The sequence below is a fragment of the Schistocerca gregaria genome, chromosome 3, assembly GCF_023897955.1.
Source record: "Schistocerca gregaria isolate iqSchGreg1 chromosome 3, iqSchGreg1.2, whole genome shotgun sequence".
In the NCBI taxonomy this organism is placed as follows: Eukaryota; Metazoa; Arthropoda; class Insecta; order Orthoptera; family Acrididae; genus Schistocerca; species Schistocerca gregaria.
In genome coordinates, this window is record NC_064922.1 from 876,404,528 (window position 1) to 876,430,420 (window position 25,893).

The window sequence follows — 25,893 nt, forward strand, 5'->3', positions numbered from 1 at the left end:
CCCACTGCGTGCCTGGATCAACAAAGGACAGACACACTGTAAAATTAGGATAGACTCAGCACAAAGTCACGCACATTACTGCACTGGTATTTAATGGAAAATGAACTCTTGTTACCTCAAATATTTACGGCAAGTACAATATTTAATGCGCAGAACACATATCAGAAGTTTTTCAAACCCGAATTGCTCATGCGTAGAGATGGGACTGAAATATCGATATTTTAATATACCAATATTTTTGTATTTTAGACTTTCATACATATCGATTCAATATATACAAATATTTCAAAAGAGCTGCCCATCTCCACTGTACCCTGCGTATCGGTACTGCTCGTCATTAAAATTACAACAAAAGGAAGGATTGCAAGAAACGAAATATTATTCATTGCGCGCTTACAGTACAATAGAAAGGATACACCATTAAATATCTGGGTGATTTAGGAGTGCAAAGGCTGCGAAAGTTTTTAGTTCACAGTGCCAGAACTTCTGGCAGAAACAACGGCTCTGACTTGCTTGGAAAGACTGGAGCTAACGAGAACACGGCAATTGCCATCACCTGATTTCCCAGAAACTTAGCTCAATGCGAGAGGAGCTAAATAAGCGAACACTTGCCTAGTTTTATTCGCAGGTACAGGATTGTTTTCGGCGTATTTGAGATGCCTCCTTGTGCTCAAATTAACTGGTGGCACAGCGGCTAGCGTCGCAGCTTCTCACTTTTTGCGTCCTGCATTCGAAACCTGACTATTGTTTATATTTATTTGATTTTTTGTTAATTTACCTACCCTAGTCCACAGAAGTTTACTACTCGAATGGTTTTTTTTATCAAATTAGGGCATATAAGAGGGCAATATTGGTTGTAAAATTACGAGTGAATTTCAAAGTAAGTGTCATTTATTTACGTGTGTGTATATGGTATTTTCATATTCTTATATCAATTCTGAATTCTTATATTTTATTCTTGAGGAAGATTTGGTTCATTCCCTCGGATGATAGACCCATAGAAATATTCGAAGGCAGGTTTGCCACAGTGACATTTCTTCATGTGAATCTTACTCGAGAAAAAAACGTCATTAACATGGCTGAAGATTTCATGCACTGTCTATAATTTCGCGGCAAACCATGGATAACGGATCAATTTTCCGAAAATTGCGCTAGCAATTGATTATTTCAGTAAGTAGCTATACTCATATGGTTACTGATTTTCTATTTACAACAATCATTAGTTTTACTTTACACACTATAGCCTGGACATCTGGACATACACTGTTTAGTTTCCGTTAGTTAGCTATATACGAGAGGCGTTTGAAAAGTCCGTGAAAAAAAAAGAACCCTATTTACTTGTATGGGGTAAACCTTTCTTATTTTTTGACATACTCTCTTTTTAGACTTATACACTTCGTCCAACGCTGTTCTAATTTGTTGATCCCTTCAGAATAATAGAAATTGTCCAACTGTGGAAAATAGCTATTGGTTGCTGCAATCACATCCTTGTTTGAAGAGAATCTTTGTTCCACCAGCCATTTCTTGAAATTGGGGACAAATAGTAGTCCGAGGGAGCCAAGTCTGGAGAACAGGTTGGATGTGAAACGAGTTGGAATCCTATTTCCATTAATTTTGCGACCACAACTGTTGAGGTGTGTGCTAGTGCATTGCCGTGAGGAAAATGACTTTTTTGCGGTCCAATCGCCGGCGTTTCTCTTGGAGCTCTGTTTTCAAACGGCCAAATAACTATGAATAATATGGACCTGTAATAGTTTTAGCCTTTTCCAGATAGTCGATGAGGATTATCAGTTGTGAATCCAAAAAGACATTGGCCATAACCTTTCCGGCCGAAGGAATGGTCTTCGCCTTTTTTGGTGCAGATTCTCCCTTGGAAACCCATTGTTTAGATTGCTCTTTGGTCTCAGGAGTACAGTAATGTATCCATGTTTCATCCACAGTGACGAAATGACGCTTAAAATCCTGCGGATTCTCCCTGAACAGTTGCAAACCATTCTTGCAACACTTCACACGATTACGCTTTTGGTCAAGCCTGAGCAATCGCGGAACCCATCTTGCGGATAGCTTTCTCCTGTCCAAATGTTTATGCAAAATAGTATGTACACGTTCGTTCTTGATGCCCAGAGCAGTAGCTATCTCACGCGCCTTAACTATTCTGTCATCCACCACCATATCATGGATTTTATCAATGATATCTAGAGTCGTAACCTCCACAGGGCGTCCAGAAGGTTCAGCGTCACTTGTGCCCATATGGCCACTATGACAGTTTTGAAACCACTTATAAACTGTTCTGATAGAAGGTGCAGAGTCACCGTAATGTTTATCAAGCTTCTCTTCAGTCTCCTGAGGCGTTTTGCGTTTCATACAGTAATGTTTAATCACCACACGAAATTCTTTTTCGTACATTTTTTGACAATCACTCGGCTTCCTTGATTCACACGGATGCCAAACACAGAGAAACAGACCAATATGGCTGAAACCTGGTGTGCGTTGTTTCCAAAGATGCTACTAACGAAACATGACCTCGATACGCACCGGTGGTGCCACCTCTCGAACTTTGCGCGGACTTTTCAAACGACCCTCGTACTGACACATTCAAACAGCTACTCACAGCTACAAACAGTCAACCTTTTACTGTTTAGTACATTGTTATATGTATTTTTTTTAATTTTACGTAGATTTTTAGTAAGATGGTCATCCACAGTTACAGTTTGTTACTCATCTACAGTTAGAAGTGGTGAAGCATTAACAATTTACATTAAGAAAGTAATACTTTATTATTGCACATATGAAACTGCCTAACTAACGAACGTGGCTTATTTTTGCCACAGCTGGTTAACTGTATGTAAAAAAAATGACCTGTAGATATTCTGCTCTTAAAGTTACAGATGCTGTAGGCTGTAGTCCACCCAGAATAGCATGGTCAGTAGATGCGCAGCTGGCAGGGCACACCTGGGGAGAGTGGTAATGGTGGGGGCTGTAGGCAGGCGCAGTGGGTTAAATGCTGAGGGCTGGAGGTTAAGCGAACTTCTGAACTGAAACCTTCACACACATGTTTTGTAAATAAAAAGTGGGGACCCTCTACGAGCATACTTGCTTGATGACCATGCAAAAAGATTTGTCACCTCTGTTTTGGTACGTATCTGAAAGGAATTCCGCCGAAAATGCAACAATTGATTTTCGCCTGACATGTTAACCATTTGTAATGTTCAGAGAAGTGTCACAAGTGACGAATTTTTAGTGAAACCTACCCATTTCTCTTCTTGCCATGTTAATACTTGCTTCTTTCGCCAAAACACAGCAGGGTTTACAGTCTCACCTGAATAACACGTTGTGCAGACGCAACTGTGAGAGAATTCTCAACAGTTGTTTATTAAGCGTACTAAGTGAGGAACTGAGGAAAAGTCAGGCTAGTATCTTATGAAAAAGCACATCGTTGATACGAAATAAACGTTGTTTCAAAATCCATAGAATTTCTCGTTTCACCAGCTAACGATGACCCTTAAAATTTAAATTTTTTCATCGACAAAGTCTGTAGTTAGTGTAGTAACACGATGATAATGAAGTTTTGCATAATAACCATAAGGCAACATACTCTCCCCGTTAGGTGGTATCATTTACCAAAATCTCATTTCGATATCTCGAACCGTTTGTAAAGTATGAAGAATGTTGTGTATATTTCACCCTGGCTTTATCGCTGGCTCGGCGCGATTGCAAATGTATGCGCTACGTCAGGTAAATTGTCTCGAGATTGTGACAGATAGAGACCGCCATCCAAGTCTAAAGAGAAATTGAATATGTTAGCTAAATTTCATATTCAGCAACATATTATGTCATATGCACCAAACACAGCGACCTTTATTTTTCATTGCAAACTTTTCCGAATTTCACATAGTGTCTTACTTCTGTATACATATAACAATTACTATTCTCTCTCTCTCTCTCTCTCTCTCTCTCTCTCTCTCTCTATATATATATATATATATATATATATATCAGTGTCACACAATTTTTTTATTTTTAAAGGGGATCACTTAAGACTATTTCCATGGGTTCGCCCCTCAAATTTCTCCCTCATATCACAAAATTGTCGTCCGATGTAGTACAAACTGAAAAAATAAATTCCTTTTAAAGCACAGTTTCGTATATTCAAAACTTTACACCTGTGTCACAGAACAAATCCTACATCGATAATACTTTACACATGTTTAAGGGAACAAATGATTCCGATAATTATTGCACTATTAAAAGAACATCAAAATATGAACAGGCTGAAATGAACAAACAGTACATGAGACTATGTTAATCAATTCAACTGTAAAAAGCTAAGGAGCATATTATTTGCAAAATGAGAAATATGCAAAAGTGAAATGCCAAAATGAGCACTTCTCAATTGGGAGTAAATCAAAACATTCGGAATGGCTGAAAGAGAGCACAATAACATGTGCCATAAACGAATAGGAGCTAAGCAACTAAGCAAATAAGAGAATAGGCAAAAATGAGATGCCAACCACATGAGAGCTGGCCGAACTCCGTCGGCACTTACATACGGTTGCGCTCGTGGCAGCACCTCGTGGCCCTTAGGCTAGGCGCAAATTGAGACGCGTATAGCGCGTGTGGCGCGACGCAGCGCAGCGCGCGTTTTTGAAACAACACAGGTTCAAATGGGACCGCGCAAATTGCGACGCGACGCGACTGGGACGCGACTATGCCAGGTCGCGCGGCGTTGTGGTTGAGGCACAGTTTCTCGCGCCGCGCGTCGCGCTTGCCTCGCTAGCACCGTGGGAAATTTGAGGGGGGGAGCGGAAAAGTAGCCCGGCCATATGCTCACATCGGAACGGCGCATATTAGCAGTGGTAGTATTGCCAATACGATAAATTTTTCCTTACTGTGTACTGAATTTTATTGCCTTTGGGTAGTGTTTCGTTTTTCGCCATTTAAACGCTCCAGCTTTCTTCGTTAGCACGTTATACTTTTCTGTTATTTATATCTGCATAGTTTTGTTTTGTTTTTCTTCTGTCAAGAAAAATGTATACTTCAGTAACTGATGAGCCATTGGCCGCTGGAATTTGCACCATATGCCTCCGTGATGTTTTCAGATAGCAAGAAGGGACAGAGGGTAGTGAATAAGGAAGCAAGGAATATTATAAAATCATGTGATTAAGAATCAAGGCAGGAAAGTAAAGCAAGGTTATATTCTCGCTGCCTAGTAAGCTAGCGTATCTGTACGATCTGTTACAAAAATTTAGAAAGGAATTATCTCCACAGGTGTGATCACTTTGTTCTTGTGGTAAAAAGCGTCCAAGATCTGAAGTATAGAAGTTTCACTGTGATTACTCTGATATGTATGTAATAATGTAATACGGCACACTGTACTACATGCACTTGAACAACATATTTCCACTGCAAGCTAGAAACAGTCGAAAAGCAGTCACAAATGACAATGTTTTAATTGGTTCGCCGTGATGAGAAAAAGTATTTCAATTGTTGCATGGACATTATCAGCATTAATAAACTAATTATACAACAACAGGCTACACAAATGAAGAAAATGGTCAGTATTATTACGAAAGTAGGAATACCCTAAAAGAGTGTTATGATTAGATATATTTAATTTGTTGACATGTGCTGCTGACAAAGGCAGATCTACTTTCATGACAATGTTTTTCGAACTCCATCTCACAAGCCACACTTGGCTAGCTTGTGCATTCCTGTCGCGCGCATTATCCTTAGCTGCTGACAATACACTGACCATTGTGTTGTGCGACAAATCAATTGTTTATTTTTCTCAATAACAACTATTTTATTCGCGATCACGCATTGTCAGTTTGCCGAGCCCTAGGTGAGTAAACAGTATCTGGCATGTGCCTATCATTCCGCCCGAAGGAACGCTCGTCATTATTTTAATACTGCTCAGATCAAGAGAAGGAATAAAATCCTTTGGTACGTTTCCATTCCCGTCGCTCAGTGTTAAAAATACGATGGGTTACAGGGATTCCACCAAAATTCCAACAGAATTGCCAATTTTCTCGTTCAAAGAAGCATCATCATTTATGGGTAAAGGCCACATTTCTCTTGGTGGCTGGCAAATTACATTGTGACAAAGAAAGTACAATTAAACCAAACTCATCTCACAGCAGCTATTGAGATAAAATTCCGGAACGTAGGGCCTCATTAAACAAGTAATTGACAATTACAGAGCTCAATAGTTTACGAAAAACCTCATAGTATCGGTTTGCAGTAACATAAAAGAAGAAATTTCATGTTTATTTTCATACTAGGAAGCTGTTGTTTCGCTAGCTGTCGATAACTCTTAAAAAATTACAGTCACTGGAGTGAAATAAATAAAAGAAGAAGTATAAGTAGTGATATATCGCCATAGATAAGAAAGTTCCGTGTGTTTAATAATTGGCAAAACACTCTCCTCCTTGTGTGCTATCATTCGCCAAACTTTCGTTTCGATGTCTCCAGCGGTTTAGGGGATACGAGAGATGTTGCGAGTATTTTATTCTCGCGGGCGTGAGATCGGAAGTGAGCGCGCTACATGGGATCCATTTTCTCGACATCGGAGGCAGATATCTCCTCCCAAGTCTAAACAAAAATTCAGCATGTTAGCTGAATTTCATACGCAGCAACATATGGTGTAATACGCACCAAACGCAAAATCATAGCGACCCCTAATTTTCGTTGCAAACTTTTTGAATTTTGCGTAGTGTCTTACTAAAATGTGTACATCACAATAAGATTGGTCATTAGCGAGGTGATGGGCACGAAGCTGACATATAACGCTACAAGTAAGGCAAAAATTATACACTCCTGGAAATTGAAATAAGAACACCGTGAATTCATTGTCCCAGGAAGGGGAAACTTTTGACACATTCCTGGGGTCAGATACATCACATGATCACACTGACAGAACCACAGGCACATAGACACAGGCAACAGAGCATGCACAATGTCGGCACTAGTACAGTGTATATCCACCTTTCGCAGCAATGCAGGCTGCTATTCTCCCATGGAGACGATCGTAGAGATGCTGGATGTAGTCCTGTGGAACGGCTTGCCATGCCATTTCCACCTGGCGCCTCAGTTGGACCAGTGTTCGTGCTGGATGTGCAGACCGCGTGAGACGACGCTTCATCCAGTCCCAAACATGCTCAATGGGGGACAGATCCGGAGATCTCGCTGGCCAGGGTAGTTGACTTACACCTTCTAGAGCACGTTGGGTGGCACGGGATACATGCGGACGCGCATTGTCCTGTTGGAACAGCAAGTTCCCTTTCCGGTCTAGGAATGGTAGAACGATGGGTTCGATGACGGTTTGGATGTACCGTGCACTATTCACTGTCCCCTCGACGATCACCAGAGATGTACGGCCAGTGTAGGAGATCGCTCCCCACACCATGATGCCGGGTGTTGGCCCTGTGTGCCTCGGTCGTATGCAGTCCTGATTGTGGCGCTCACCTGCACGGCGCCAAACACGCATACGACCATCATTGGCACCAGGGCAGAAGCGACTCTCATCTCTGAAGACGACACGTCTCCATTCATCCCTCCATTCACGCCTGTCGCGACACCACTGGAGGCGGGCTGCACGATGTTGTGGCGTGAGCGGAAGACGGCCTAACGGTGTGCGGGACCGTAGCCCAGCTTCATGAAGACGGTTGCGAAAGGTCCTCGCCGATACCCCAGGAGCAACAGTGTCCCTAATTTGTTGAAAAGTGGCGGTGCGGTCCCCTACGGCACTGCGTAGGATCCTACGGTCTTGGCGTGCATCCGTGCGTCGCTGCGGTCCCAGGTCCCAGGTCGATGGGCACGTGCACCTTCCGCTGACCACTGGCGACAACATCGATGTACTGTGGAGACCTCACGCCCCACGTGTTGAGCAATTCGGCGGTACGTCCACCCGGCCTCCCGCATGCCCACTATACGCCCTCGCTCAAAGTCCGTCAACTGCACATACGGTTCACGTCCACGCTGTCGCGGCATGCTACCAGTGTTAAAGACTGCGATGGAGCTCCGTATGCCACGGCAAACTGGCTGACACTGACGGCGGCGGTGCACAAATGCTGCGCAGCTAGCGCCATTCGACGGCCAACACCGCGGTTCCTGGTGAGTCCGCTGTGCCGTGCGTGTGATCATTGCTTGTACAGCCCTCTCGCAGTGTCCGGAGCAAGTATGGTGGGTCTGACACACCGGTGTCAATGGGTTCTTTATTCTATTTCCAGGAGTGTATATTTACAGAGAATAGTTTCTGTAAAATCGTTTGAGAAAGATAAGAGGTTGCGCGCACTTCGGGTCAGTCAGCGCAGTGTCGCCAGTTGGCGCGTGCAAGGTGTGGTGTACCTGTCGCTATATGCGCTGGACCCGCGTGAACCGTGCGTGTCGGGCTGTAGTGTCGTGTCACGTCACACGTGCTATACGCTTCTCAATTTGCGCCTAGCCTACGCAACACGCGCGCCTGCGATCGCAATGCACTCTTAGCGCTCGCGGCGGCGTCTAGCGGACCGTACGCAAGTTGTGCGGTTGCTGTCGCAGGTCGACCCTTAATCTATGATGTTACACTATGACTATCAACGAAATGATAAGCACATCCTAATGAACCTCACATATAAAGCTACAAGTACAGCAAAAATGAAATTTTTGAAACGAATAATTTCTGTAAAAGTGGTTGAGAAAGATTGCTGGGCGTGCGCCTCAATTTTGTCGTCGCCGAAAGCTGCCAGTGGCGGCCTCCCCTTCCGAACAAAGGATTGAACTCGCCCAGCGCTTTGGACCCAAGTTGGTCACTGCGCATCGGCCACGATAGATTGCGCGGACTCTGCAAGTAGTGTTTAGATTTATTAAGCACTTTTAGACATTCACGGTCAGGTAGTCAAACCTATTGTAATTATTTCATAAAACGTATGTGAATGTCGCTAGTTATATTTACTTCATGAAGAGTATTTCTGACCTAGTTATTCCACTGTAACAAAAGTATACAACAATGCCCCTGTTTCTTTTCTCTGTAGTTATTGTTGACTCTTCACTTTAGCTACTGCCTAGGAATTGATTCTCCATTTACTCCAGTTATTGATTCACGACCCATGGTGCACCTCGCTCGCTGTTTCTGAGGCCGTATTTCCTGCTACCAAGCCGTTGACGTCTCTATACCAGTTCAGCGACGTTTTCTAATATCTACAGTACCATACAATTGGAATGAATGCTGCTATTAAAATTCTGTGATCTGCATATTTAACATTAATAGTTATTTCGTTATATTACAATTGTTTGAACGTTTCCTTTCCTCTATAGTCACTTTCCGACCCTTAATATTAGCGAGTTATTGAGAACTCTTCCTCCACTAACAGTTTCCAGCCTTCGAATTTTGCTTTTGCTCACAGGTCCCCTGCTAACATCCTACATACCTCACTACAGTTGTTTGGAGATTAGCAGCCTCACGCTCTGGGGGCCTACCACCGAGCGTGCGGGCCGGCTTGGATACATCCAGATTTCCCATCCATAGCGTTAGCTACTATTGGCCACGGGATTGCCCTGATGTCGGATGCTCTGGACAACGCATGACCGCGAATGCTTTGCCTGCCGGAGATCGCTAAACTAGGTCGCGAAATATTTTCACGCGTGAACAATACGTTTTTCGGTGAAATTACCGGGTTGCTCGTCAACTAACTCCACAATACCCTGAGGTGACAAAAGTCATGGTATAATGATATGCGCACATACAGTATCAACTACACAAGGCACTAAGGGGCAGTGTAATGGCCGACCTGCCACTTGTACTCAGGTGCTTCATGTGAAAAGGTTGTTGTTGTTGTTGTCTTCAGTCCTGAGACTGGTTTGATGCAGCTCTCCATGCTACTCCATCCTGTGCAAGCTGCTTCATCTCCCAGTACCTACTACAACCTACATCCTTCTGAATCTGCTTAGTGTACTCATCTCTCGGTCTCCCTCTACGATTTTTACCCTCCACGCTGCCCTCCAATGCTAAATTTGTGATCCCTTGATGCCTCAAAACATGTCCTACCAACCGATCCCTTCTTCTAGTCAAGTTGTGCCACAAACTTCTCTTCTCCCCAATCCTATTCAATACCTCCTCATTAGTTACGTGATCTATCCACCTTATCTTCAGTATTCTTCTGTAGCACCACATTTCGAAAGCTTCTATTCTCTTCTTGTCCAAACTAGTTATCGTCCATGTTTCACTTCCATACATGGCTACACTCCAAGCAAATATTCTCAGAAATGACTTCCTGACAAATCTATATTCGATGTTAACAAATTTCTCTTCTTCAGAAACGCTTTCCTTGCCATTGCCAGTCTACATTTTATATCCTCTCTACTTCGACCATCATCAGTTATTTTACTTCCTAAATAGCAAAACTCCTTTACTACTTTAAGTGTCTCATTTCCTAATCTAATTCCCTCAGCATCATCCGATTTAATTTGACTACATTCCATTATCCTCGTTTTGCTTTTGTTGATGTTCATCTTATATCCTCCTTTCAAGACACTGTCCATTCCGTTCAACTGCTCTTCCAAGTCCTTTGCCGTCTCTGACAGAATTACAATGTCATCGGCGAACCTCAAAGTTTTTACTTCGTCTCCATGAATTTTAATACCTACTCCAAATTTTTCTTTTGTTTCCTTTACTGCTTGCTCAATATACAGATTGAATAACATCGGGGAGAGGCTACAACCCTGTCTCACTCCTTTCCCAACCACTGCTTCCCTTTCCTGCCCCTCGACTCTTATGACTGCCATCTGGTTTCTGTACAAATTGTAAATAGCCTAAGGTATCCAAAGTGATTATGGTTGCACGATGGAAATCAAAAGACCTTAAACGCTGAATGGTAGTTGGAACTGGACATTCCATTTCAGGAATCATTAGTAAATTCAATCTTCCGAGATTCACAGTACCAATAGTGTGCCGAGAGTATCAAATTATCCGATAGGACAGTGCGGCGAAATTTGGCGTTGATGGGCTATGGCAGGAGATGACCGACGCGAGTGCCTTTGCTAACAGCGTGACATAGCTTGCAGCAACTCCCCTGGGCTCGTGACCGTATCGGTCGGACGCTAGACGAGAGTAAAATGGTGGTGTGGTCAGATAAGTCACGATTTCAGTCTGTAAGAGCTGATGGTAGGGTTAGAGTGTGACTCAGGACCCATTTTCAGCAAACAATGATGGAACTTGTATGGATGACAGTGCATCATGTCACGGGACCACAGTTGATCACGACTCGTTTGAACACCCAGATCGCCCGACATCAACCCCTTCGAATGTTTAACGGACATAGTCGAGAGGTCAGTTACTTTATATAACACCACAACTCTGCGGATGATCATACATTTTCTACGTGTTTTACAAACATTGGTTTATTAGTTGAGCTGAATATTATTCTTGTAAATATCTTGTCAAGTTATAATTGCTATTTGTTATGTAACAAAAAGAGAGTACACATGGAATATTAACTTTTGTAAGTAGACACGCTGAACTAGTCAGGGGAAAAGCTATTGTCGAAGAGTATAATAAATTGTAAATGCATTATCGCTGGGCGTCAGAGCGCGCCAAAAAAGTAGTAATTTGGAGTTGCTAGGAGACGATTGTTGTCGGTTGTGTGTATTCGCCGGTGTGGCTGTGCAGAAGTGCGGAGATAAAAAGTCTGTTTCCCATGTATGGAGCAGTGAAAACTGAAATGGCTGTTTCGGCGTATGTTTAATACGGGCAAGCTATGTGTATGGAATTTATTGGGCACAGTACAAATGCAGCAAGAGTAATTCACATAACATCAAGAGTACTATGGACCCTTGTTTCCGGCTATGGTATGGCAAGAAAATCAACCTGTGTCCTATTTTACCGCTAAATGAAACCTCTCGAAAAACCAATGGCATCATAACGTGAAGTAACATCTAGAATTTTTATAACTAGAAGTGTAATAGGCTGACCAGCGTAGTTACAATTTTATCGCTTAAATAACATTGTTATCGTGCATGTTTTCACGTAAATAGTTTCCCTAAGTCGTTGTTCTATCCATTTGTAAGAGCCGAGATAATCAGAAAATGAACTGTAAATGAAGTGAACATTGGGACAATTATGTTGTAGTGAAATCTTTGTCTGTCGTGTGAATAGTGTCAGAAAGAGAATGTTGCAAAAGCCAGTTTTAATACATTTGCTAAAAATAGAGTAACTTTCATAATAAGAAGTTGGTGGCAAAACTTTACGTAACTTGGACACTCAATCTCACTGTCGAAGCACAGTTTGTAATTTATAGCATGTGGCACAATTTATAACTTTTATTAAAAGGAAATATGAGAGTACCTGCTAGGCAAATGACAGTCCTTACCAACGAGTAAATTCAAACAACCTTTCTGTTTGGTGCAAGTACTACAGTCAGTATCACAGTGACTAATGCAACAAAAAGTTTTTGTCCACAGCCAGTAAACAATCTTACTTTAACTGATCTTTGCATATTAATATAATATGTTTTATGTGTTTGCCATTTGGTTATTACCTGACTACTGTGACATGTGTGGTGTGAAGTACGCGAAAGTGTGCGTTAGGTACTGTTCCTACGTCATGACAACAGTTCTTACGTAAGATTGATTACGAGTATACAGTTGAGTTTCAATTTGATTATTCTTTTTCCGGTGAGGAACCGAGGAACGTTGGTTATTTTCATTAATGACATACTTTGAAAACCCTTTTTTCCAAATTTTCCACCCTACTACTGTTCATTAAAAATTAGAGTACATAATAAAAATGTATAAAGTCAACCGAACTTTGTTTCTAATAGTCATTGCTAAAGCACTGAGCAGTGGTGTTTCGGTTATAACTTCATCTACTTGCGGGCCGCTGTGGCCGAGCGATTATAGACGCTTCAGTCCGGAACCGCGCTGCTGCTACGGTCGCGGGTTCGAATCCTGCCTCGGGCACGGAAGTGTGTGATGTCCTTAGGTTAGTTAGGTTTAAGTAGTTCTAAGTCTAGGGGACTGATGACCTCAGAAGCTAAGTCCCATAGTGCTCAGAGCCATTTGAATCATTTGATTACATTTTCACGCAGTTTGGGTGCATAGATCCTGAGAAATCAGTACCCAGAACAACCACCTCTGGCCGTAATAACGGCTTTGATACGCCTGGGCATTGAGTCAAGCAGAGCTTGGATGGCGTGTACAGGTACAGCTGCCCATACGGCTTCAACACGATACCACAGTTCATCAAGAGTAGTGACTGGCGTCTTGTGACGAGCCAGTTGCTCGGCCACCCTTGACCAGACATTTTGAATTGGTGATGGATCTGGAGAATGTGCTGGCCAGGGCAGCAGTCGAACATTTTCTGTATCCAGAAAGGACCGTACAGGACCTGCAACATGCGGTCGTACATTATCCTGCTGAAATGTAGGGTTTCGCATGGATCGAATGAAGGGTAGAGCCACGGGTCGTAACACATCTGAAATGTAACGTCCACTGTTCAAAGCGCCGTCAATGCGAACAAGAGGTAACCGAGACGTGTAACCAATCGCACCCCATACCATCACACCGGCTGATACGCCAGTATGGCGATGACGAATACACACATCCAATGTGCGTTCACTGCGATGTCGCCAAACACGGATGCGACCATCATGATACTGTAAACAGAACCTGGATTCACCCGAAAAATGACGTTTTGCCATTCGTGCACCCAGGTTCGTCGTTGAGTACAACATCGCAGGCGCTCCTGTCTGTGATGTAGCGTTGAGGGTAACCGCAACCATGGTCTCCGACCTGATAGTTGATCCCGCTGCAAACGTCGTCGAACTGTGCGTGCAGATGGTTGTTGTCTTGCAAACGTCCCCATCTGTTGACTCAGGGATCGAGAGGCTGCACGATCCGTTACAGCCATATGGATAAGATGCCTGTCATCTCGACTGCTAGTGATACGAGGCCGTTGGGATCCAGCACGGCGTTCCGTATTACCTTCCTGAACCCACCGAGTCGATATTCTGCTAAGAGTCATAGGATCTCGACCAACGCGAGCAGCAATGTAGCGATACGATAAACCGCAATCGCGATAAGCTACAATCCGAACTTTCTCGAAGTCGGAAACGTGATGGTACGCATTTGTCCTCCTTACACGAGGCATCACAACAACGTTTTACCATGCAACGTCGGTGAAGTACTGTTTGTGTATGAGAAATCGGTTAGAAACTTTCCTCATGCCAGCACGATGCAGGTGTCGCCACCGGCGCCAACATTGTGTGAATGATCTGAAAAGCTAATCATTTGTGTATCACAGCATCTTCTTCGTGTCGGTTAAATTTTACATCTGTAGCACGTCATCTTCGTGGTGTAGAAATTTTAATGGCCAGTAGTTTATTGGACCGACCGCAATAAGAATACATACCGATGAGACGCAAATGTACCGGATCGCGTTTGGGCATAAAAATAATAATAGTTATATCATAATAGATGGGCTTGAGTTCTCAGAACTTTGCGCGTTCATTTACCTGAAGATGTCTCCATAACGATGCTTTAAGTCTCCGAGTCGGTTCAAGAGCACGGGCAGTTTGTAGAACAACGTAGCGTTTCCGAGCAGCGGCAGTGTCGGAGGTCCTGGGATCGACGTCCGCTGTCGTGTCATCCACAGCCAGGCAGCGAGTACTAGCACTCCGGAAAACAGCGACGCTAAGGCCGCGCACACAGCCATTAGCACAGGCATGTTTCACTGACTGGAGAGCCGCCCCCTTCCTCCGACCTTTATATATACGCCGCTCAAACCAGGTATACTAGTTTTTCCAGAACCTGCCTGCTAGAAAACTGCCTTAGCTACGGCGGCACGCGCTCGTTTGGTCGTTCACGCAACACGTGCGACGCTGTCGGCAGTAGGCGCAAGGCCGCTTCTTCACGCAGTACGAAGCCACGGGAAATTCCATCAGCAACGTGTCGGAACGAGATGCGCAAAGTTAACTGCACGCAGTTAGTATTCTCTTTCATTAAACAAGACCGCCGTCCTCGCGTTAGGAGAAGTTGGATACAATCAGGTAGCTAAGGAGAAAGCTAGATAACAATGACAATTTTCATTGTTAAGACTTCAAATTTATTCCAGGGAATGATAAAAAAGGCATGAAAAACATATACGCACTTATTTTTGTTGGTCTCATTTATATTTGATATAACATTGGGAAAAAACACATCTTGGAACTCCTAAAACAACTTAGTTCAGCCACATTTGCGCTTAGAATAATATTATTGCAAATGTTGGGGAGAGACAAGTCGGTAAGTTGACATATTTTGCATATTTTCGTTCAATAATGTCATATAATAATGTTCCGGGGTAACCCATCCTTAAGAAAGAAGGTCTCCACTGCGCAAAACGTGCTGTAAGAATAATATGTGGTGCTCACCAACGATCATCTTATAAATATCTGTCTAAGGAGTTGAGCATCTGACTACCGCTTTACAGTATATTTATTCCTTCGTGAATAAATTATGTACCTCAGTGAGGTGCATAATCACAATACTGGAAGGGAAAATCACTTTCACTACTCCACATTAAGGTTGCCTTTAGAACGAAAAGGGGTGTACAATGCTGGAGCAAAGACTATTGATCAATTAGCTAGTGAGAGAAAATGTATGGCAGAGAGTAAAATTTGATAACAAACTGAGAAAATTTCTCCATAGTAACTCCTATTCCGTAGAAGAATTTCTCTTACCGTAATGTGTTACAAGCTCACGAGCTCAGGGGTTGTAATATGTCAGAATGACCGACAGGTATGGTTTGGGGTCATTCACCAAAAGCGGTAACGTAAAACGGCATAATACGCACTATTTGGCAACGGAAAATCCACGATGCCTGCGACAAGTGGAACATCAGCGACCTTGGCGGGTTAATGTATGGTGCGGCATTATGGGAGGAAGGGTAATTGGCCCCCATTTTATCGATGGCAATCTAAATGGTGCCATGTATGCCGATTTCCTATGTAACGTTCTACCGATGTTACTACAAGATGTTTCGCTGCATGACAGAATGGCGATGTACTTCCAACAGGATGGGTGTCCGGTACATATCTCGCGTGCGGTTGAAGCGGTATTGAATAGGATATTTCATGACAGGTGGATTGGTCGTAAAAGTACCATACCGTCACCCGCGCCTTCACCGGTTCTGACGTCCCTTTCTTTCTGTGGGGAAAGTTGAAGGCTATTTGCTATCGTGATCCACCGACAACGCCTGACAACATGCGTCAGCACATTGTCAATGCATGTGCGAACATTATGGAAGGCGAACTACTCGCTGTTGAGAGGAATGTCGTTACACACATTGCCACATACACCGAGGTCGACGGACATCATTTTGAGCATTTATTGCATTAATGTGGTATTTACAGGTAATCACGCTGTAACAGCATGCGTTCTCAGAAATGATCAGTTCACAAAGGTACGTGTATCACATTGGAACAACTGAAATAAAATGTTCAAACGTACCTACGTTCTGTATTTTAATTTCAAAAACCTACCTGCTACTAACTGTTCGTCTAAAATTGTGAGCCATAAGTTTATGACTGTTACAGCACCATTTATCACAAAGCGAAAAACGTAGTCCAAATAAAACATTCATATTTTTTTACGTACTACACGAATATGTAATAAAAATGGGGGTTCCTATTTTAAAAAACGCTGTTGATATCCGTTTAACCTATGGCAGCGCCATCTAGCGGGCCAACCATAGGGCCATCTGGTTCCCCCTTCAAGCTAGACAAGTTTCGTTCTTTTTAGTTTTTTCGTTTGACGCTTATTTCGTGAGACATTTGGCCCAGTCACTATCAATGGCCACGAGAAAAACGTAAGGAAAAACTTAAACCTTCATGGCTGATGCCAGTTGGAACCAAAATTATTTATGTTGTGTAGTCGACAACGTACAAACCTCTACACTACTGGAACTTGGCGCCACGTGCTCCTATTTGCCGCTCTGGATTGCCCTGTTGTCGGCTACTCTGGACAACGCATGGCCGCGAATGCTCTGCCTGCCGGAGATTGCGATGTATCGAAGCCGGCCCGCACGCTCGGTGGTAGCGCGCCAGCACTCTGGGGGTCTAGGGGCGAATTCGCCTAAGTCCCGAGACGTGCATTGTAGTGTCATGATATGACGTACCGGGAACAAACCCGTCAATAGCTGTTAGTTCACGTACAGAAAGTCTTTTACAAATTGTGCTGGCCCTGAAAAGGGCCTTTTTTGTAGTTAGGACATTGTTTACTTAAAGCATTGCTCGAACTAGCAACCCAAGCTTCGGAACGTCGAATGGTGTTTTGCTGAACTCTTTCAAAGATTCCTGGCATTGCCCTGATGTGATTGGCGGCATGTTGAATGCGATCCATTAATTCCTCTTCGTTTCTAGGTGGTTCGCGTCCAGGTGGGTGAACTATAACCTTGAAGAGACCCCACAGGAAAAAGTCCGGTGGCGTGAGGTCTGGTGATCGCCGTGACCATGTCCTGCGAGCACCTTCACCAATTACCCCGACGTCGAAGAGTTCATTTAAATATCCGCTCACAGCACGACTGTTATGTGCGGGCGCCTCATCATGCTGCAATCACATGCATAGCCGTATGTCCAGGGGAACATCTTCCAGCAGGCCTGGTAGAGTTTCTTGCAAAAAGCGAAGGTAACTTACTCCGGTAAGTCGATGAGGTTGGTTGGGGGTTGGGTTGTTTGGGGGAAGGGACCAAACAGCGTGGTCATCAGTCTCGTCGGATTAGGGAAGGACGGGGAAGGAAGTCGGCTGCGCCCTTTCAAAGGAACCATCCCGGCATTTGCCTGGAGCGATTTAGGGAAATCACGGAAAACCTAAATCAGGATGGCCGGACGCGGGATTGAACCGTTTTCCTCCCGAGTCGAGAAGGTAAGCGGACCACCCCAATCAGATGGTCACCCACAATGCCTGCCCAAATGTTCAGCGAAAATGATTCCTGGTGTCCGTGGACGAACACGACGTGAGGAATAAACGTTTCGAGTGTTGCAAAGGCCATCCCGAGGGAAGGTGCACTCGTCGGTAAACAACACAATGGCGGGTAAGTCGGGATCTCGTGCAACACGTCGCAGAAATCACCGGCAAAACCCTAGGCTTTGTTCATAGTCCGCCGCAGGATTTAGGTCTTGGGCAGGGTGGAAGCTAAATGGATGCTAGCAGTCATCCCTCAAAACCTCCAAGACTAACCGATGAGTGACCCCACTGTCGTGTCCAACCGCTCGAGTACTTGTCGTAGGTACTTCCTCGAAGCGCTCGAGAAGCGTCTCTTCAAGTGCAGCATCCCGTCGTGTTCGAGGTCTTCCAGCATCACCATGTTATCCCTCTAAAGTGTCTGTTCCGCTAAATCGCCGGTGAAGTACTGCAAACGTTTGTGGGTGTGGGTGGCGTCTTTCTGGATACCGTTCCTCACACAACCGTCGAGCTTCATGCGCATTACCGTCGGCCAGTCCATAAACAAAAACCATATCTTGTTGTTCTTCAATCGAATACTGTGCCGCCGTGCTTACTGTATGACTAAATAGCAGGTGACGTGCGTGTGCTCAGAGGCAAAGCTTAGATGTGGATGCCTCTGACGTGGAGGTGGAGACAAACAGCAAAACCTATTCAACCCGTGTGTGTTGTATCACGTTGGGGCAGTGTCGGAGCAAGAGACGTTTGTATGTGTGAACCGACACCCATAGCGCTGGCATCAACCGACGAACGGCACCAAGGCAATTCCACGGCCAATCGGAGAGCGTCGCGCCAAGTTTCCGTAATCTAAAAAATGGTGCATTGCCGACCTACATAACATTTTGGTTTCCACTGACATCAGCTATCCAGGATTAAAATTTCATGACACAATTTTTCTCCACCCTATATATATATATATATATATATTCCTGGAAATGGAAAAAAGAACACATTGACACCGGTGTGTCAGACCCACCATACTTGCTCCGGACACTGCGAGAGGGCTGTACAACCAATGATCACACGCACGGCACAGCGGACACACCAGGAACCGCGGTGTTGGCCGTCGAATGGCGCTAGCTGCGCAGCATTTGTGCACCGCCGCCGTCAGTGTCAGCCAGTTTGCCGTGGCATACGGAGCTCCATCGCAGTCTTTAACACTGGTAGCATGCCGCGACAGCGTGGACGTGAACCGTATGTGCAGTTGACGGACTTTGAGCGAGGGCATATAGTGGGCTTGCGGGAGGCCGGGTGGACGTACCGCCGAATTGCTCAATACGTGGGGCGTGAGGTCTCCACAGTACATCGATGTTGTCGCCAGTGGTTGGCGGAAGGTGCACGTGCCCGTCGACCTGGGACCGGACCGCAGCGACGCTCGGATGCACGCCAAGACCGTAGGATCCTACGCAGTGCCGTAGGGGACCGCACCGCCACTTCCCAGCAAATTAGGGACACTGTTGCTCCTGGGGTATCGGTGAGGACCATTCGCAACCGTCTCCATGAAGCTGGGCTACGGTCCTGCACACCGTTAGGGCGTCTTCCGCTCACACCCCAACATCGTGCAGCCCGCCTCCAGTGGTGTCGTGACAAGCGAGAATGGAGGGACGAATGTCGTCTTCAGCGATGAGAGTCGCTTCTGCCTTGGTGCCAATGATGGTCGTATGCGTGTTTGGCGCCGTGCAGGTGAGCGCCACAATCAGGACTGCATACGACCGAGGCACACAGGGCCAACACCCGGCATCATGGTGTGGGGAGCGATCTCCTACACTGGACGTACACCTCTGGTGATCGTCGAGGGGACACTGAATAGTGCACGGTACATCCAAACCGTCATCGAACCCATCGTACTACCATTCCTAGGCCGGCAAGGGAACTTGCTGTTCCAACAGGACAATGCACGTCCGCATGTATCCCGTGCCACCCAATGTGCTCTAGAAGGTGTAAATCAACTACCCTGGCCAGCAAGATCTCCGGATCTGTCCCCCATTGAGCATGTTTGGGACTGGATGAAGCGTCGTCTCACGCGGTCTGCACGTCCAGCACGAACGCTGGTCCAACTGAGGCACCAGGTGGAAATGGCATGGCAAGCCGTTCCACAGGACTACATCCAGCATCTCTAGGATCGTCTCCATGGGAGAATAGCAGCCTGCATTGCTGCGAAAGGTGTATATACACTGTACTAGTGCCGACATTGTGCATGCTCTGTTGCCTGTGTCTATGTGCCTGTGGTTCTGTTAGTGTGATCATGTGATGTATCTGACCCCAGAAATGTGTCAATAAAGTTTCTCCCTCCTGGGACAATGAATTCACGGTGTTCTTATTTCAATTTCCAGGAGTATATATATATACTCCTGGAAACATGAACTACGCAAGCAAAGTAAAACTCCAGGTGGTACACAGCCCGACTGTCGACAGGCGGCAGTCGGATTTTTGGATTCTGGGGAGTCCACGTTAGCACGGCCACGAATATCGAAGATCTCTGGTAAATTTCCCTACAAGCAGAAAACATGCATTTGAAAACTAAACATCGATACATTGATACAAACACGAAAACTAAATAACCTTACATAAGAAAGCGACGGACAAAAAATTCTCATCCTTGCTCTTCAAGAACCACGACTAACAGTCAATGAAACCTTACATTACTGAAACCATTGAATCTTCAAGAGCAAAATACAAAACAAGGTAGCGAAAGGCGTACCAATCTTCGGCATTGCATTTCTCGAACACAGATCTATGATCAACTCTGTAAAATAAATAACACCCATCAACAATCAGATGGTTCAAATGGCTCTGAGCTCTATGGGACTTAACAATGGAAGTCATCATTCCTCTAGAACTTAGAACTACTTAAAGCTAACTAACCTAAGGGCATCACACACATCCATTCCCGAGGCAAGATTCGTACCTGCGACCGTAGCAGTCGCGTGGTTCCGGACTGAAGCGCCTAGAACCGCTCGGCCACCACGGCCTGCCCATCAACAACCGACTTATGACTATGCTCTTTCAGAGCCCCACTAAAAAATATACACTCATCTATGCACATGCCCCCACCAACATCAAAAATAAGAAAAACACCGAAAATGTCGAAAAATTCTGGTTCACACCCAAAATACTATGAGCAAAATTCACCAAGATGACGTGAAAATACTAATGGGAGACTTCAACTCTCTATTTGGGACAGAAAAAACCTCTAGAAAAATCATCGGTACAAATTCACCTCACCGAAACGCTTAGACCAACGACACACATCTGACTGAAATTTGCCAACACTTCAACCTCAGAAGAATGCTTTCAAACTGTAGGAAAAACCCAGTTCTCAGGCAACATGCTTGGCAACCAGGTGCAAGCTGCTTTCGTTCGCCTTTCGAGACTCGCTGAAAGTCAGAGCCGGCCGTGGTGGCCGAGCGGTTCCGGGCGCTACAGTCAGGAACCGCGCGACCGCTAAGGTCGCAGGTTCGTGTCTTGAATCGGGCATGGATGTGTGTGACATCCTTAGGTTAGTTAGGTTTAGAAAGATTTTTCGTCTAGGAATGAATTGCCTTGACGGCTGATCGATCATGAGCGGGAAAGGTAAAATTTTACGAATATATGACGAGAGGGACAAGTGCTTGAGAGAGGACTTCCTTACCAATACCAACGCCTGAGAGGGGACTTCCCTATCAATGTCCTGGATAGTTTTGTTGCTCAAATCAACAGAGTGCTTTATCATGCAGTAGCACAGGAGATGTAGTTTTGTTGCTCGATTTTCTTACACTGCGATCGAAAGGTGTCTCAGTTGTTGGCAACTAATTCCAGCTGTGTTGCACACACCCCATGGGGCAGAATTCTTAGCCTAGTACACACTTTTGGAGCTATCAGATGTAAAATACTATGTTCACATTACCCTTTGCTCGAGTTTACGTCTTTTGGTGGGGCTCAGACTTGCATTTCTTCTTAGGAAGTTAGCGATAAAGGCATCATAACACGCCACCAATAACAGTACTGCATACGAATGCTCAATGAGCGACCTGATGACGTTCAATAATAGTCACTCCATGATTTTTGTTGTTTCGAATTATAGCGTGCAGTACTCCTTCGCCAGACTTCTGAACTTTGCCTGTTGAATGCAAATGTCGCATGATGTTGAAATAGTAATCCATCACATATATTAGTAGTCGAAAATGTGGAAAATCATTCATGCCAGAACGATCTTTGTTGAAACAAGAATATCTTTTTCTGGCGTATTTTCCCCAAAAGTACTCTCTCCACACACAGTTCAAATCTTTCTAGTTGCCTCCTCTGCATTTACCGCTTTGTTATACCAAAAGTAAACGTTGTGTTGCAGATGTTACACCTTCTTCCACTTGCGACTCAATTTTACAATGTTTATAAGTAGGCTGTTTAGGATTTTTATTAGTAACGCCGCCGCCACGTAGCGCTCTGTATGAAAATTACTGGCTGTGCCATGTGCAGCCTGTGGCTGGTTTGCATTGTTGTCTGCCATTGTAGTGTTGGGCAGCGGCAGCTGGATGCTAACAGCGCGTAGCGTTGCGCAGTTGGAGGTGAGCCGCCAGCAGTGGTGGACGTGGGGAGAGAGATGGCGGAGTTTTGAAATTTGTAAGACTGGATGTCATGAACTGCTATATATATTATGACTATTAAAGTCAATACATAGTTTCTTCTCTATTAAAATCTTTCATTTGTTAACTGTGCCTATCAGTAGTTAGTGACTTCCGTAGTTTGATTCTTTTAGTTAGCTGGCACTGGTGGCGCTCGCTGTATTGCAGTAGTTCCGAGTAACGAAGATTTTTGGTGAGGTAACTGATTTGTGAAAGGTATAGGTTAATGTTAGTCAGGGCCATTCTTTTGTAGGGATTATTGAAAGTCAGACTGTGTTGCGCCAAAAATATTGTGTGTCAGTTTAAGCCCAGTCTTGTATAATTTTTCAAAGGGGACGTTTCATATGTCGACCCTTAGCCGAGGATACCTCACTGAAATCTTCTGATTTTATTCTTGTAGTTTGTGTAATTAGTGTAGATTTTGTTTATTGCTAGCGCGTAATTGTAGAGAGAATTTCCTCTGTAGTTGTAGTTTTTCATTGTTGTACAGTAACACAGTTGTGGCATGCATGTAGATTTGCACCAAGTATTTCGCAGCTACACTTGCAATTAACTAGATATTATTTTCAGTGGTACGTTAATGTGTTCTCTTATTTTGCTCTTCAAATTGTGGTTTTCTGTGTTGTCGTGTGAAATATTGTGACAATAATGGCGTGTGAAAAACGTAACACTAGGCTCCAAAGTAAACTGAGAAATAATAGTGACAGCGAGCGTAGCTTACCAGCACCACTGTGTAATGAATTAACAGACATTCTAAGTAGTAATTTGGTAACTATGCATAGGGAAATGGAGCGGGCGTCAAATAATGGTGTAGACAGTGAAACAATTAGTGAACAGGGAAGCATTATCGATCGATCGGTCGGCAACAGCTCGCCTCAGGAATCGGGAATGACAGGATACAATCTTGCAAATACTGCAGATCCAGGTTTTGGGTCCTCGCCGTTTTCTAAAATAAGTCAAGACACATTTTCTTCTTGTCAAAATGTGAATGTTGCCGGTGCAACTTCACTGCCGAAAAGCACTGAGGAACATGTTTCAGACACCAGTGCATTGTTATTACAATTAATGCAACAAATGGGCCAAAAGCTTCAAAAGTTAGACACAATGGAACAAAATCTTCAAAAGTTAGACACAATGGAACAAAAGCATCAAAAGTGACACAGCACGCTTGAACAAACACGTGAAGATTTAACTAATGAGTTACATAACATTGAATCGAAATGTCAAAAAGTCTGTAATGACGTAAAAACACAAATTTGTGAGCTTTTTCAACCTATTTTTTCGCGGCATGAAAATCCATTACAGAATCACGAAGCAGCCATAGAAGAACTGCAAACTATTATTCATGAAAATCATGAGACCTTGCAAGCCAAAATTGACTCAGTTGTATCTACCGATTCGGTTACGCAACTTGCAAAAACTCAGGAAAACTTAAAGGACACAGTTGATACGATTTCAACACAAATGGACACTCTGAAATTTGGTTCAGAAAAACACACTGAGCAAATAAATACACTATCGGAGAAAGTAGCCAAACTTTCGGATCAGTTCATTAACTTATCTGCAAAGGTAGATGATGATCTGAATGACACAGAAGAGTGAAAACAAATTAGGAAATTCAAAGAAAATCAGAATCAAATTAATACGCAACACCAATGAGAAATCCGGGAAGTATAAGATCAGCTGACACAGGTAATACAAGAATTACGTATTTCAGAGGACACTCGCGCTCCAATACGGGAAGAGGGACATAGAAATACGGAACAACCACAAAATAACAACACAAGGCACTTCGAAAATTATGAAAGAAATTGGCAAGGTACACCGAATTTTGAGATGGAACCGCCGAAACGATGTAACAATGACCGACATGCGACTCGCCGACATGATGATTTTGACTATAACTGTTCATTACTACACGTAAATTCAATACATTTAAGAATTCTGGCAACGACATTCATCCACAAGCGTGGCTTCATCAATTCTCCCAACTGGTCATTAGAGCACAGATTAGAATTTATGTGTGGCTACTTGGAGAATGAACCAGCTGTAAGAATGTGATCGGCATTCACGATTGTCACAGTGAAGGAGAATTTTACCTTGCCTTCCTCTCAGCATATTGGTCTCAAGCTACACAGGACCGAGTAAAACATAGCATCATGATGATGAGACACTTTGAACAATCTGAATTTTCCAGTCTTGTCAAATATTTTGAAGACATGTTGCATAAGAATCAATATCTTTCAAACCCATACAGCCCTTCAGAACTCATCCGCATTTGCTTAATGAAATTGCCGGAACATTTAAGGAATATTATTTTAGCAGGACGATGCAAAAGCGACATAGAAGTTTTTCAGGGACTCTTACAAGAATTAGAAATTGACACAGACAGTCGCGGGAATGCGAAAACAGGAAAACAATCACTACAGGTCACATCCGTCGCAATTCCGCGATGAAAGAAACAATAACTGGACACGACAAGGCTATTCTCACAACACAAATCGTGGCCAAAACAGACACCACCCATATGACAACCACTGGCAGAGTAATAATAGTTACAGAGAAAGATCGCATTTCCGTAGTAATGAATATGACAGACATACCCCTAGAAACAGACAATATGGAGACCAAAATAATTATTATCAAGGGAGACAGAATAACTTTAGATGCAACGGTCCAGCGCGCAGTTACGATTCAGGGAGAAATTCTCCACCACGTGACCGACAAGAAAGAAACTATGGAATCTACCGACATGACGACAGACGATATGATCGTAACGACAGACCTGAATTGTATCAGGACTGGCAGGATTCAAACAGGGCTCGGCCCTCTCGGCAAGTTAGGTCTCCTAATCCCAAGAACGGCGCGCGCCAACAAAGAGACAGACACTGACTCGTACCGCAGGCAGCCGCATGCGCCGGCTGGCTCAGAGAAAAATAACATAGTCGCTAACCTTGAGAAAAACTTCAGTATTCTTTACCGACATTTATCGCTTGACCATTGCGTTCAAGTTGAATCTCTGAGTACTATGAAGAGTAAAGGATTGCACCATATTTCACATGTAAAACCGTTTATTGAAATATAATCTGCTTTTTAACTTTGTCTTTGCCATAAAACATTTCACTTCACATTACTAGTATGCTTTGTCAGACTTATAATCTGTTAACATGCAACAATATTTGAAGTTAAATATCCAATCAAGAACCAAGAGAACTTATCTAAACAGAAATTACGAATGCATTGTTGCAGCGAACAGACGACACAGTGTTATTGTGTGTGTACATTCTTGCTTGTTAGTTGCACGATTACGTAACGACCATAAGGCTCACGTACTTAGAAC

General features: G+C 43.9%; 1 protein-coding gene across 3 annotated transcripts in view; it reads right to left on the reverse strand.

Annotated features, from left to right (window-relative positions):
- The window catches only part of LOC126354972 (cytochrome P450 4g15-like), a 332,675-nt gene extending 317,941 nt beyond the window's left edge, over positions 1-14,734 (reverse strand). For 2 of the 3 annotated variants that reach the window (XM_050005056.1, XM_050005057.1), the window contains exon 1: positions 14,487-14,734. In XM_050005056.1, coding sequence (XP_049861013.1) covers positions 14,487-14,698 — 212 coding nt within the window. In that variant the 5' untranslated portion in view covers positions 14,699-14,734. The remainder of the gene's footprint in view (positions 1-14,486) is intronic. The other variant, XM_050005058.1, reaches the window with a different exon arrangement.
- Between the last annotated feature and the right edge of the window lie 11,159 nt (positions 14,735-25,893).